This window comes from Budorcas taxicolor, chromosome 2, assembly GCF_023091745.1.
Source record: "Budorcas taxicolor isolate Tak-1 chromosome 2, Takin1.1, whole genome shotgun sequence".
Classification (NCBI taxonomy): Eukaryota; Metazoa; Chordata; class Mammalia; order Artiodactyla; family Bovidae; genus Budorcas; species Budorcas taxicolor.
The window spans coordinates 71,215,125-71,230,860 of NC_068911.1; the positions used below are offsets into that span (position 1 = coordinate 71,215,125).

A 15,736-nucleotide genomic window follows, 5' to 3' on the forward strand; every position below is an offset into this window, starting at 1 on the left:
GTGAGTTTTGTAAAATGTCTGGGCTGGAGTTCATAATCAAGATTTTGTTTATATATTTTTTAAGTACATACAAATAATTGTCGAACTAGAGTTAAAGCTCATTGTTTCTGGAATCATACAAGTCATGAATCCTTCAGGGTTCATGGCCCTAAAGTGAATCTCACCACGTAAGGGGGTTTTGCAATGAGATTTCTTTCTTCCTATTTTTCTCTACCTTGTTTATTTATTGCTACATGTTATTTAAGGACTAGTATAAAAGAAATTTAACAAAGCAGAGGAAATGAAAAAAGAATCTTCGTACTTCCCTGTTAGTGCCTTGGTCTCCTGGCCATAGCCAGGTTCGTATAAGAAGGAAAGGAATGACCTGGATCAAAGTGTTTAATAAGTGCCAGCATGCAGGGGCAGGATTGGCCTTACTTTATTTTTCCTCTTTGTTTGGAGATCCTGTGGGAAGTGAGAGGGCATCAGGCACTATCTTATTCAGTTTTCACATCAGTACTACAAGGTACTTTACAGAGATCCTTAAATATCATCAAGAAGTAAGGGTGGATGAACCAAGATATTAACCTAGGTCTAAATGCTATGCCCATGCCCTTGGAATATTTGTCTTTGTATAAGATGTTTACAGAACATTTTGCCTCCAGATTACATAGCTATTTTATTATTAAAATGATACATTAAAAGCTTTTTATTATGGGAAGTTTTAAACATCATCAAAAGCAGAGTGATCGCATCAGCTTATAGCTAATTTTGTCTTACCTATGTTTCCTTGTTTTTCTTTCCATTATTTTGAAGCAGTTCTCAGATCAGTTTTGTCTTTAGGTAATTCCATATCTAATTGCTAACATTCAAGGAAAGACTAAAACGTAATGCTGTCAGCTCTGTGTGTGTGTACTCCATCATGTATGACTCTTTGTGACCCGTGGACTGTAGCCCACCAGGCTCCTCCATCCATGTCCATGGGATTTCTCAGGCAAGAATACTGGAGTGGGTTGCCATTTGCTACTCCAGGGGATCTTCCTGAACCAGTGATAGAACCCACATTTCCCACATCTCCTGCATTGGTAGGCAGAGTCTTTACCACTGCACCACCTGGGAAGCAAGTAATCAGATATCCATCCAGTTTTTAAAAGTTCTCCAAGTGGCTTATTATTTTTTATTTGAAATAAAAACCCAAAGAAAATTTATATTTTCTTTAGACAAGTCAGTTAGCAACTGACTTTTCCTGGAGTTTCCTATATTTTTATTTTTTGCTCATTGCACTTTCTAATGTTTTTAAACTGCCCCAGAACTGTACTTCCTGAAAATTGGTAGTTAGATCGAAAGTAAGTTTCTTTAGTCTTAAAAATAATGACATTTGGGTCCAATAATTATGGTGGGGAGCTGTCTCATGCATTGTAAAATGGCTCTCAGTATCCCTCTAGTGGCCTGTGTCCACTAGAAGCCAGTAGCACCTCCCAACTGTGAGAACCAAAAGTGTTTCCAAACAGTGTCAATTGTCCTCTGGGAGCAGAATTCCTTCCCCTGCTCTATCTGAAGACAGCACTATCTAGAAACTTGTACAGTGGCAAGGATGTGTATGTCTGTATGTGGGTAAGGGCAACAGCGCTTTGTATATAAAGGTATGTATTTCCATCAGAAGGCTCCTAATGTCTAACTGTCCCTTTGTGAGGTCAGCAGCCGTTGATGGTCATGTTAAGATCCATTTAGTCATAGGGGTACATAGCTATTTTAAACATCACTTCAAATATATAGCAGCTGTTTATTAGTTATTTTAAATTAGAATGTTTCCACATGATGAAGGATTAAGTGAGGCTTTGCCAGAAATCATTTTTGTGATACTTTGTTCTATTGTTTCTGCAGTCATGATGCATAGGAAAATGCTCATGTACAGACAGAATCAGTGTATGAATATGGCTTTGTCTGTTCTCAGGAATAATATTGTCTGTGGGAATGAGTGTTCTAGGCACTAGAAACACTTAAATATAGTGATGGATGTTGGAAAATTGCCAAGAAGGACTTATTTCTTTTCCCCAAATATTTGAAAGGATCAGGAAACTTGACTCTGTAGTTCATAGTCCTGTCAGCTCAGACCCCTAGGGATATAGTTCTTACTCCTTCAAACTTTTAAGGTCAAGATCTTGAGCTGTGTCCATTCCAGGCACTCTTTTTACAGCACAAAGAGTGGTGTATAAAGGTCCACTCAGGGAGGCAGGGAGAAGGGAGGGGAAAGAATGAGTGAGATGATGAGGAAGGCAAGGGTATGAAGGTCCCAATAAAAGGATTGTCCTTGAAATGAATTGTAATAAGAAATAAGTAAGTGAGTAAATAAGTGAGTAAAATAAATAAATTTATAAATAAATTTCTTATTATATCTGATCTTTTTGTCTGCTGTATTCCTATATGCACAAGTCACAGATATTTATGGTTATTCTGCTGTTTGGGAACTTTCTGAATTGTGTGTGTTTGTGTGTGTGTGTGCGCGCACGCGTATGTGTATAGCTGTGAAATAGGTAAAAGTTCATTTTCCCTAAGTTATTTTGCTCTTCAAGCTGGCCACCTGTAAAGTGGCACTTTCTATTAAACAGCTTATTAATTGTTATTTTTTAAGGAACAGAGATTCGAAACTGCCATCTATGTTGCTTTTAATGAGATTAGCATCAAGGGAAACCCAGTCCCTCAGAGTCCAAGATAAGCATCAGAACAGTGCAGCAATTATGGGTCATTCAATCATGGGTCACGCACTGACTTTTGGTTGTTCAAAAATAGTATAATTTTTTTCTGGTGAAGTAAACAGATTATTTCATTTTTATCAAGTGCCATATTAGCATGCTTTTGGTGTGAGTAAAACTAGTGCTAATTATCATTGGTTTGCAGCCTTCTCTTTTGTTACTTAGGAATGCCAAAGAAAGGGTCAAATCCCTGTTACAATGAAGGCTTTCTTGCTGGTAATCAGCAGTGTTTGGTCTCCCTGCCACTGGGGTGGCTTTGTCTCTGACGTTTTATTTCCATTGATGTTCTGTTCTTTAGAATTTTGTATACTTTGGGCTTCCCAGGTGGCTCAGTGGTAGAGAATCCAGCTGCCAATATAGGAGACACAAGAAACATGATTCAGTCCCTGGGTGGGGAAGATCCCAGGTGCAGGAAATGGCAGCCCACTCCAGTATTCTGAAAAATTCCATGGGCTGAGGACCCTGATGGGTTACAGTCCATGGGGTCGCAAAGAGTTGAACATGACTGAGCAACTGAACACATACCTTACTCTATATATGTCTAACTGCTGAAATGCCAACTGGGGGCATAATTGAGGGTGGGTAGTGAAGCAGAGAGGAGAAGGCAATGGCACCCCACTCTAGTATTCTTGCCTGGAAAATCCCATGGACAGAGGAGCCTGGTAGGCTGCAGGCCATGGGGTCGCTAAGAGTCGGGCACGACTGAGCGACTTCACTTTCACTTTTCACTTTCATGCATTGGAGAAGGAAATGGCAAGGCACTCCAGTGTTCTTGCCTGGAGAATCCCAGGGACAGAGGAGCCTAGTGGGCTGCCGTCTATGGGGTCGCACAGAGTCGGACACGACTGAAGCGACTTAGCAGCAGCAGCGGTGAAGCAGAGAGATAAGTCATTCTGTGAACAGTGATACCTGGTGACAGACATGTTCATCAAATTCAGCCTTGCTCTTACTGTTTTCTCTACTTCAGGCGAGAAGGAAGAAGCAGAGAGATGGAGCCTTTTTTTTTTAATGATTCTCGCAGTTTGAGATAGGATTCAGAACCCTGATTTCTTGAGGAAAGAGATCTTGCAAGCACATTATAAATATCTCTCATCTCTTAAAAGATGTTAAGATCTGTTTCAGCCGTTACATAGAGTTGTGTTTAATAACTGTCTCCATTTCCTCTTTCTTCTTTGAACTCACTGAAAACTGTCCATCTCCATTCTCCCCAAAACATTCTTTTTTTAAAAAAAAATTTTTGTTTATTTTTTAATTGAAGGATAATTGCTTTACAGAATTTTGTTTTCTGTCAAACCTCAACATGAATCAGCCATAGGTATACATATGTACATATGTATACAAAAACATTCTTGAAAATGTCACCAATGACCTCCATTTTGCTAAACCCAATGGTTCTTGTTTGAACATCTCCTTATCAGAGAGCTACTCCTCACTGTCACTCTTTCTCATTTATTTTAATGTCTGTCCTCCTACTCTCCTAAATAAATAAATAAAGTTCTATGAGAGCGAAGATTTTATGAAGTTCATCACTTTCTCTCTAGTACTTTGCATGCATACGAAGTCATTCAGTTGTGTCTGACTTTTTGCAACCCCGTGGACTGTAGCCCGCTAGACTCCTCTGTGCATGGAATTCTCCAGGCAAGAATACTGATCTCTCTTCTCCAGGAGATCTTCCCAACCCAGGAAATGGGTCTCCTGCATTGCAGGCAGATTCTTTATCATCACCATGAAATACTTTCAAAAAGCTGTGCTACTTATAATTTCACTTATAATCTCTTTATCCAGTTCTTACCGTGGTGTCTAGGAAGATGAATTTCAATAAATATATGTTGCATTATTCCTTGGGACATTTGAGGCACAATTTTCCATTCTGTTTCTCAGTTATTCCATCCCCAGTGCTCATGTGAGATTTTTATTATTTAAAAAATTCCTACTCTGTCAGTCTTATCTCATTTGCAGATTTTGGTGATAGCTCTGTGTATGAGAAGAAGGTACTGCAGATCCAGAATCTTTGGAGCAGCCCTCTTGGGTGCTTTTTAAAACTGGTCTGAGATCAGTTCACCACAAACTGAAACCAGGTAGGGATTTAGGGCTTAGGACCTAGTAGCTTAAAGGGACGGTGGTAAAGAAACTAGGTAAGTTGATGTGTTCCCTTTTTTTGCTTCAGGTTCCTAAAAAGCTGCTCAGACTAAACTTGATGTTAGCCCAATTTTAGTAGCCCTTGGGAAGATCATATTTGCTTTCTCTTGCCAAGGTACTGAATTGCTATTTCCATTTTATAAATATTACTATATGTATGCTTTTCATTGAAAGATGCTTCTAATTAATTTTGCAAAGAGGCAGGAAATGCTTCTCTGTTGCCCACTTGCACTCCTTTATACATGGTGACTTACTTCAGGGACTGGATTAAACTGACACAGGAGGTGGGAGGGGGCCAGGGAGGTAGGCTGGTCTTCTGCCACTTTGTGGTCTGTTTTCGGTTTTTTGACATAGACTATTTTTTTTTTAACTTTTAATTTTATATTCCAGTATAGCTGGGTAACAATGTTGTGATAGTTTCAGGTGGACAGTGAAGGGACTCACTCATACATATACATGATCCATTCTCCCATTAAGTCCCTAATGTGGACCATTTTTCAAGTCTTTATTGAATTTGTTACAATATTGCTTCTGTTTTATGTTTTGGTTTTTTGGCCATGAGACATAGAAATCTTAGCTCCCTACCAGGGATCAAACACACACCCCCTGCATTGGAAGGCAAAGTCTTAACCACTAGACCACAAGGGAAGTCACGTGGTCTGTTTTTTTGGTATGGACTCTCTTGTTTGTCCTGTACTCTTAAAAAGCTGTTTCTTAGCGTAGGGTTTCCTGGAATCCCTAGATTATATCAGATTGAAGTCCTTAGTAGAATATAAAATAATCTGATGAAATTTATATTTGACCTCACTTCTCCAGACTTACCAAAGTGAAATGAGAAACTAAATGGGGGAAAAAAAAACACAAACTTTTTTCTTGGGTTTTCTTCTTCTCTTTCTTTTCATATGATTTTTAAAAATCTCTTGCTTTCATTCAGTTTCATTCTTTTCCCTATAAATTCCTCTTCCTATTACTCTGAAGTCTGTAAGTACTAGAAGTACCTATTATAGTGGTTAGGAATATGCACTGTGGGGCCAGGTTGACTGAATTTGAATTCTAATTCTCCAGCTTACCAGTCATATGACTTTTTTTCAAATTGTTCAACCTCCTTATACCTCAGAGAGGCACAGATACAAGATCTATGAAATGGGAATAATAGTAGTAACTACCTCATTGGGATGTTACAAGGACAAAATAAGTTCATATGTATTGAGTACTTGAACAGGCTTCTGGCACATCATTTTCAATACGTGTTTTTGATGATGATTATTGTTTTTGCTTATTTAACTCTGGGGATAGTACTTTTACTAAATGCTGGCAGTCAAACTAGTAAACTTTTCTGGCAAATCATTACTCTGACTGGATTATCTTGCCTTGGAACTGAACTAACAAAGTTACTTATAAAGGATGACTCTAGGACCTTGGAAAATCCCAGGTGCTATTCAGGACTTATTTCTTGTTTTCCTTTTAATCTTGGCTTAAGCATCATAATATACCTTTAAGATACCTTCTCTTTCTTCAGAATCAGTTTGTCTTCTTGGCTAATTTGTCAAATTCTGAGAATAGAATGTATTTAGAACCTTTCTATGAAGATAATGAAGAGTAGTGCCTAATATCTGTGTCTTACTCTGCTGTGGATGATTTTCATTCGGGAAAATCAGTGAGTTTCTCAAACCACCTCTTCCTCCTTGATTATGCAAATAGAGCTATAGCATGGAAATTTCTTGCTCCAAGCCAGATCATTAGCAGAGAAAACACTTAAAACACCGTCAAGTACCAATCCTACATGTATATTTGGAGGCAGCTCCCAATTTCGAGGAGCAAACCTGGACATGAATCATTTTGAAAATTGGAGAAAGGAAGGGAGATGTAAGAGGATGCATTTTTTGACACTTGGAATGAAGTATGAACAGCTTTCTTGTCTCTGACCAAGCTGATAGTAAATCTGTCAGTCAGCTGAGGATTTGCCCTGCACACCTTCTGGTCTCTGCTATGCCTGACTAAATGTATGGGGATACCCATAGGAAGGACTGCACGGAGCCAAAACACAAAATATAAAAACACGGAGCCAAAACACAAAAAATGCAAGAAAAAATTCTTGCCTTTTTTGTATCCGGTCAACTTTAGTAGTCTGGGGCTTAGTTAATAGGTACTTGTCAATCTTTCCATTAAAACAAAACTTACAAGGATGATATTCTCTGGTATTCTTATACAGTATCTTCTCTCTTACTACCCTTCCCCTTTACTGGAAGTCCTGTAGGACATTTCAACTACATGATGGATTTGTCCCATGGGAAAAAGTTTACAGGGTTAGACTCAGACTCTCCATCCAAGCAAATAAACCAAAAAGTTAGACTTCAGAAAGGTACATTATCACCCAAGTATTGTGACTTCCTGTTTTCTGGGTAGATTGAAACTCATTAATACTGTTAGCAGTAGAAATCTTTAAAGGAAATAGAATTTGCTCATTTCTTAACTTTGTTCAGTGTACAACTTGGACCTTTTCCCTCTGTGGGGTGTTCAAAGAGGGAAAAGCTTTTAGAAACAGTTTGCCATATCTTCTGTATATTTTATGTTTTGGCTCCGTGCAGTCCTTACTATGGGTATCCCCGAATATTTAGTCAGGCACAGCAGAGACCAGAAGGTGTGCAGGGCAAATCCTCAGCTGACTGACAGATTTACTATCAGCTTGGTCAGAGACAAGAAAGCTGTTCATACTTCATTCCAAGTGTCAAACTACTGACCTCTAATCTTACCAATATGGTTGACATATCAGCTTGATGACATCAAGCTGGCCTTGTTGTTTGTGGTGCTGATGTATCATGTCAGCAAACTTCAGTTATATTAGTGGATACTAGTTTTCAGTGTGGGAATGGCCCTCAGAAAGGATGGGGAGAACAAGAGATCTGCCCAGAATATTGGCCTCAGTTCCTTCATATCTACAATAATCACCTTAAATGAAAGAGTCACAGTCCGTGCCCACATAAAATTTCTTCCTGATAGATATCTCCTTTATTGTAAAGAGGTTGGGTTTTCTAAGATTTCCTTCCTGCTTGCTGCTCTCTGAATAGCCTAGATGGCATACTACTATCCAGTGCAAGGGGGAAAGGAATCACTTGCTGGACTCAGCTGGCTTCTAGGCATCTCTTGAAGGGAGAATGAATAAACTGAGCTATGTGACCCTTTGAAGATGCATTTGGGATGTGTGCCTTATGATGAAAAGACAGCAATAACCCTAAACACTAACTGGTTCTTGGTTGATTAAACAAATAAAATTTGCAAAGAAATTAAATTTTATCAGTTATGAAATGCCTCCCATTTTAGTATACATTTGTTTGTGTGCAACTTGGCAATTAGAGTATTTATAGACACTTAATAGACTAGCTTTGAGCTTCTGGAGGTGAGGATATTTGTGCTTACTCTTCTACTGTGGAACATCATGAAGTGGGACTGCTGTCTGATCTTGGAGATGTACCCTTTTCTTACTGAAAAAGAAATTAGAGGAGAATCTGAGAATCACTATGAAAACAAGCTTTAATGAAACAAAAAATAGACCAAGAAAGATATCATACTTGTGAGAGGGAGACTCTTAAAAGACCGTAAAGGGCAGAAGTTCACACTATTTTTAAAAACTTTTCAACCTAAAAAGTTCAGCTGTGATAACTCTGGTACTCCCAAGCATTTCTTGAGAGCAATGGGTAAATGACCTAGTCTCTGTACTGAATGATGGGGATTTGAGTAAGATAGGATCCTTGATCTCAGGGGATTTCATAATGTCATGGGGGAAACAGATAATCAGTGAACAGAATGGAGCCTATAGTAAGGGGGTCATGAGATATGTTCCAAGTCTGGGGAAGCACAAGGGAGGGGCTGATAGTACCTTTTTCCTTCAAGGGAACATCCTGATTTTTCCACTGAGAGAAAACCAGGGCTAAAAAGCATTTGGCTAACGGCAGTGAAGTGATCGTCAGTACATAATATGGTAACAATGATTTGGGCTTGTAGCTCATATCGTGCTTTTGCAGAGCACATTATGCTTTTCAGAGTGCTTTGCTAGACATTGTCTTTCGGAGGTTCCTGTATGTGTGGATGAGAAAATGGTGACACAGAAAAGATGAATAATTCAAGTAAGAGTAAATAGGTATGGAGTGGCACCCCAGGTCCCAGGTTTCCTGGCTTCTTGGCCTGTTTTCTTTCTTTGACCCTGCAGCCAAAGAACCAGCCCTTCATCTCCCGAACCATGTGTGATGGTACGTTGCTTTCCTGGGGTGTTATTTATATTATGTGAAAGAATGTTCATTTTGACAAGTTAAAATTTCTTCTCATTCTTCGGCTTGGAGTTCACAAGTCACTTTAGAGCCCAGTTCCCTGGGCTTCCATTCCCCCCTACTATGCCCTCTCAAAGCACTCTGTACTTAGAACATTAAGCACATAGTCCAGTTTGTAATTTGCTGTTTGTGTCATTCTTAGGTTATCCAAAGAATGTCTCTTTTGTTTACCAATATATGTTCAGCAGTTAGTGTCTAGGATATGGTAGTCATTCAAGAAGCGATTGCTAAGCAACATCTTCATTTAAGATTTGTGTGCTATTTCCATTCTTTCAGGATACCCAGTATGTGAGCAGCTAACTTGTGCCAGCGGAGCCTGCTATAATACCAGTCAGAGATGTAATGGGCAGGTTGATTGCAGAGATGCCTCTGATGAACGCAACTGCAGTAAGTAATATGCTGAAGCTGGTTTACTGGCCAGTTATGCACATTTCTGCTCAAGTTTTGTTCAGTGAATTCATGTTGGTGGCTTGAAAGTCAGCCGTGGTGGAGTATTTTACACTGTGGAAATTGGCAGATAGGATAAGTGAGGACTTTTATGTTCCTGGAGAACTGGTTATTAAACATTTACCAGCACACTGCTGCGTGGTAGGAATCTTTTGAAACTTGAGATAGACTCTTCCTATGAAATTAAGTGGCTACAGTGAAATTGAAATTCTCTTTTCTTTTCCCTTTTAACCTTGTGTCCCAGCTCACCTATGCTCGCGCACTGAGTTTCAGTGTGGCAGTGGGCAGTGCATTCCTAGAACCTACGTCTGTGACCATGAAATTGACTGTGAAGATGGCAGTGATGAACGTTCTTGCAGTACGGTGACTTCCTCATTTTGGGGCATACTGTTAGGAATGCTCTTGTCTTTGTATTTTTCCCCCCTACTGATGTATTATTCTTTTCAAATAAAAGAGTCACCTCTGGCAGAGGAGGCCAGAATATCATTTAGGGCCCATGACATGAACCTCAGCAGTGTTGCTGAACTTAGACTTCTTTACCTTCCAAAGATCTGTGTAGAGTTGAAGTGTTGCTCATGGATAGTTTGCATTCTTTTCTTAGGCCACAAAGATATAGGGCATATTGTATTACTGGATTTCCTTTCTGGCACCTGGGCTTATTTCAGTGCTAAATTGAGAGGAATGTGATATCATGGAATGAGTTACTCAGAATCATTGAGTCCTAGACAGCAATTACCGTGCTTGTGGTCAAGTGAGAGAATGTTGGCCACTGGCATTTCTGTAGCATCTTTGTCAGTCTGTATTCTTTGCTCTGTGTCCATTTATAGCTATTTTGTTTTTCATCTCGATGCACTTGATTTTCATGTCCTGAACCCAAAGCTACTGTTTTCTTCTCCCCCTTCTCTCTTCTTCTCTTTCTCTCTTTTTTTTTTGTTCCTTTTTGTCAAGATAGTTAAGGGACTAAATGGGCGTAGAAATTTCAGTTTCTTGGAGCTCAGTTTAGGTGGCAGGGTGAGCACTTTGATTTCTTTGTATCTTTGGAGTGTAGCTGTCATTTTATTTTCTTCCAGGTGCTTATCGGACCTGCAAAGGCAATGAATTCACTTGCCCTAATGGTGTCTGCATTGCACAGAGTTGGGTTTGTGATGGGGAAGGTGACTGTGCAGATAACGCTGATGAAGATGGATGTGGTAAGGAGGGGAAGAGCTTCTGATTGGAAAGTATTTTCCAATTTTCAAGCAAGCGTTTTCCAGGTCTTGCTTTTCCTACTTTCCTTGTTAGAAATTATCTGTGTGACATGCAAGTTTCCAGATTGGCTGGACTGACAGGGTATTTTGGGTGAGGAAGAGTGGTTCCCCTAGCTTTTTCTAAAAAGACACAGAATTCAAATATAGCATAAATTGTAATCCTTTCCTAACAGTAAGGCCAAATAGATAGGACAGCCTCTCCCCCTTTACAGCCCTATCTGAGGTTTTCTTTTTAAGACTTTTATCTTAATTAGATTTATCTATATAAAAGAAGTAGTCTGGGGAAGGAGCAAAAATAGGGGAAAATGTGATTTGTCTTAAGACCTTACAACCATGAAGAACGACTGAGCTGAAGATTGGTAGATGTAGGAGAGGCCACTATTGGGAGAAGTGAGAAGGAAATTGTCAGTGATGTTCATCCCCTTCACTGGGCAGTTATCAGCAGTACCTCCAACAGCTTGGAAACTGCTAACACCCACACGTAAAGCAAGTTACCTTTATGATTCTAGCCCGGATATATTAATAATGTTGCTTGTTTTGGTTGGGAGCATCCATTGGTTTCATGTTTCAGTATTGCAAGAAGTTGTGTTCCAACTTCTGGGTTATAATCTTTCTTGTACTGTTGACCATTCACTAAAGAAACAGAACAAAACCAACCAAAAATCACACATACACACACACACAAACTCAGGAATCCTGGCATTAGATAGCTCTAGTTCTATTGTTCGTAATTTAATAACTGAATGTTCTCCTACAGGTTATTCATATAGTTTGTTGATAACTCAGGCCCATTTCTGCTTCTTACTCTTATAATTTGGCTGGGAGTTGCCTCCCCTAGGAGGACTGGAACCTAAATAATAACATTTACTATTCTTTAGAATCTCAATAAAAGGTCAGTTGTAGCGCTAGAAACTACTTGTTTATTGTGAAATATTGGTCATTTGTAGGTTTCTTGTTTACCTGATCTCTATCCCCTCTTAACGATGTATTGAAAAATGGCTGGGTCTGCCTCTTATGTGGCCTATTGTAACTCTCTTTTTACCCCACAGAAAGCAAAATTAATCGTACCTTTGAATGTTACCCAAATGAATGGGCCTGTCCAAAGTCTGGAAAATGCATCCCAATTTCTAAAGTTTGTGATGGGACTTTAGATTGTCCAGGAGGAGAAGACGAAAGCAATATCACTGCAGGACAACAGTGTGGTGAGTATGGAAATTTATCTGGACATCTTTCAGATAATGGTGTCTCTGTTTTTCTATAACAGATTGCCATATATAGAGAGTATCAGTTGGTGTTTGCAGAATGAACAATTCCAAGACTTAGTAGCTCTAACCAACAAGCATTTGTTGTTTCTCACAGTCCTGTGGGTTGGCAACATTATTCTTTTGGCCTGAACCAGCTCACTCACATCGCAGGATGCGCCAGCAAAAGCATGGCTAGTCCAGGCGTGTTTGCCTGGTCGTGGAAAGGGCAAACCCCAGTGAACAAGCTCTTCTAAGCCTCGACTTATGTCATGTTTCCTAAGTGTTCTATTGGCCAAAAGAAGTCACACTGATCTCAGATTTAATGGACTGAAGAAATAGACTCCATTTCTTGATGGGAGGAATTTATAAATATCTGTGACTCTTCCTCCCCCTCCCCCCGCATCTCCTTCCCAGAAAGAATGGTTTTAATGGTAATTGTGATGACTCTAAAAGTATTCTGGAGATTTTATTCCCTGGATTATACCTGGAAAAAGTGTTGCTGGCTTTACTCAAAAACTTCTGGTTTCAGGGATCTATACTTGGAGTTACCCACCCCCGCACCCCCACTCCGTAGCCGTAGAATATTTCCCCACTATAAGCCATCACTTCTGTGGACAGCTGGCTGTCCTGTAGGAAAATGCATTTCATGGCCTTGATTTCTCTCTGAATTATCTTGTAGTTGCCTGGCAGTGACTGTGAACTATAACCCAAAAGTTTTGGTGATTTCTTTTCCATGAAAAAAAGAGGCTTCTTGTTTATCCCACCCCCCCCCCCCCCCATTTCTTTGGGAGCCCTTTTAAATAGTCCTAGTGCAAAAGTTAGAAAACAAAAATTAATTGTAGCTAGCTTGGATTAATTAGCTTTTTAAGTTAAAAGTTTAGTGTTTAGTGTTCAGTGGCTTGGAAATTGGGAATATCCTTCTATTCTTTCTAGATAGAAGAAATAGATATCTAGATAGATATCTTTCTATTTAGATATCCTAATATCTTTCTAGACACAAAGATAGACTTTCGACCAGATTTTTTTCATGAACAGCACTTCTGATGCCTTGTGCTTACACTTAGTTATAATGAATTTTTAAAAATATGTCCTGAGTTTTTATTGCATCATACTGCAGGCTTGAATGGGGACAGATTTTCTGTGTTACTGCATACTTACTGAGCTTTTACTTTGGAAAGTTCTTACTTCTTATAAATCAGCCTTGTCCAGAGATCGCCTTTCATTTCAGAAAGTCTTTTTCTCTGTTTAGATGTGAATCTGTGTCCGTCCTTGGGATGTGAATACCAATGCCACAAGTCACCAGGTGGAGGGATTTGTTACTGCCCCCCAGGTTTTATTGTCAACCAAAATAGAACCAGTAACTGCGTCGGTAAGTGACAGTCTTTCATCACAGTACTTACAGCACTGCGGGCACTCCCTTTAACATCAAGGAGTTTGTATTTGTGGAGAGGAGGATCTGTTAACAAAGAGCAACACAGTCTTCACTGAAAACCTGGCCAATATGAAGTTTTAACTCTGAGAAGCTTTTGTGAGGTGCCCATGGCAAAAGAGTGGTTGGATGATGAGTGAGTAAACTCGCTGCTTGTATGTCTGTCCAGTACCTAATGATGGAGCTTGTTTTGATACATTGTGTATTGCTGTTTTATATATTTGGAAGCAGAATTATATAGCCATACTTGTTAAATACAGTTGGCCCTCCCTATCTGTGAATTCTTCAATCTCCAGTTCAGTCAACTGGGGAATCAAATAAGAAGGGGAGTGGGGTGGGGCAGAAAGTTCCCAAAAGCAAAACTTGAACTTTCTGTGTGCAAGCAGCTATTTACATAGCACTTAGGACTCCAAGCTTTCACTGCCAAGGGCCAGGGTTCCCTGGTCAGGGAACTAAGATCCCACAAGCCGTGTGGTGTGGGCAAAAATGAGTAAATGAATAAATAAAATAAACAAGCACAAAAGAAACACTCTGGTTTACAAACTCTGGAGAAAGTCTGTTTCCTGAGTTTCTGACACGGAAACCCTGCTGACGCTCTCTTCTGTAAGTGTGAGACTGCTCGGGCTGTCTGATGCTTGTCAGGCTCCTCCTCCCCCTATACTGCCACCCAGCTGCCAACCCGATTTCCAGTCTTAGTTCTCCAGGCCTTCCCCCTTTCTCTTACTAGAAAAGGAATTCCGGTAGAGATACCGGAAGCCACATCCTCAGCGTTACATTTGTTTTTCTCTCTTTTTCCTCTCAATCCTAAAGAGAAATTTGGGCTGGGCTGCCTTGTAGTTGGAACTCAGTAGGCCATGAAATGTTTTCAGGAAAAGGGATTTGCTCTTTAAGAATCCCTGGTTCATTCTTGTGATACCTTGCAACCTATTCTTTAGTCTCTCCACAACCCCTCCTCCGCCCTCCGCCCTCCTTCTAGAGCCACATTTGTTTTGCAGCATCTTTTCTAATACTTAAGCCTGTGATGAGGTTTGAGTTGTAGGTCAGAGAGAGGTCCAGGCTGCTTCAATTTTTTGCATCCTTTAAGAAATGAAAAACTTTCATAACAAGATTTTTACATTTAAATCTATTAATGAACGTAACAGAATTTTGCAGTGTTATGCTGTACACAGGATCATTTCAGAATTCAAGAACACATTTGGTTCTACTACTACGGGAAGTAGTCCGATACTTGGGCACTAATTCTAAGGTCCACAAAGATCTTTCAGTCCCTTTACGACGTACCTAGACTTCAGTACAGATGACCTCTTTTGGATACAAGCTCAAAAGTCTGCAATTTTGAGTTTTGTGAATGTGAGGCCTTCTGCTACCTGCAGAGACTTTCTCTGTGACCTTTCTTGTCCTTTAAGAATGTACCTTTGCCTCTGAGTTTTGAAGCTGGATTAACGATTATTTCACATTTCTTTTCAAGAAGACTATATTTTGCTTTCTTGGTAAAGAGAACCTATTAGTTTCAATACATGCCATTATAAAACCAGTTACACTCACTTCAGCTGAGCTTTTAGAGAATTGTTTAGGTCTGCTCTTTCAAGCATTTCAGTTGAACAAACACTCTCTGTATGCCTGTAATCCTCTGCATGCCTGAGTTACCACCGAAGCTTCAGGTGTTGGAAACCCATGCAATGTTTATCAGCTTAGCCGTGGCTCCCCAGGGGATGCCTCAGTGATTGTTAAGAATAAAATGGAATAATCATGACAGGAAATCTTTCCTTCTACCATTCTCTGCTCCTGGTAGTCTTAACCTAGCTGTGGAGACTCTTAAGGCAAGCCACCAGAGCAGTTTACTGGACTATTGTTTTTGATTGACAAGGACATGCTGTTTGTTGAGGGAATGACATCGTGGTGCAGCCTTAGGGCAGGAAGGTCATTTAGCATGGTGGGATTGGACAGCCAGCTGGATCAGAGGGTATCCGAGCGGGATTTTTTTTTTTTTTTTAATTACTCTCAAAGCAGTATTTGTTGGTAAGAGGGGACAAAGAGTAAAAAAGGAAAGTAAATGAAGGTGACTTGGGCTGGAAAGGAGGATTTTGAAGCAGCATTTTATTGTTTTGTAGTTTCCATTACCTTTGCTACTCTCTTTAAAATCCTCAGGTCTCCCTTTCATTTTTCTTGTCTT

At 39.7% G+C, this 15,736-nt stretch overlaps 1 protein-coding gene across 1 annotated transcript in view; it reads left to right on the plus strand.

Moving 5' to 3' along the window:
• The window catches only part of LRP2 (LDL receptor related protein 2), a 181,737-nt gene that overhangs the window by 40,432 nt on the left and 125,569 nt on the right, over window positions 1–15,736 (plus strand). The window contains exons 5-9 of the mRNA XM_052652982.1: window positions 9,473–9,583; window positions 9,888–10,001; window positions 10,714–10,833; window positions 11,940–12,092; window positions 13,384–13,503. Coding sequence (XP_052508942.1) covers window positions 9,473–9,583; window positions 9,888–10,001; window positions 10,714–10,833; window positions 11,940–12,092; window positions 13,384–13,503 — 618 coding nt within the window. The remainder of the gene's footprint in view (window positions 1–9,472; window positions 9,584–9,887; window positions 10,002–10,713; window positions 10,834–11,939; window positions 12,093–13,383; window positions 13,504–15,736) is intronic.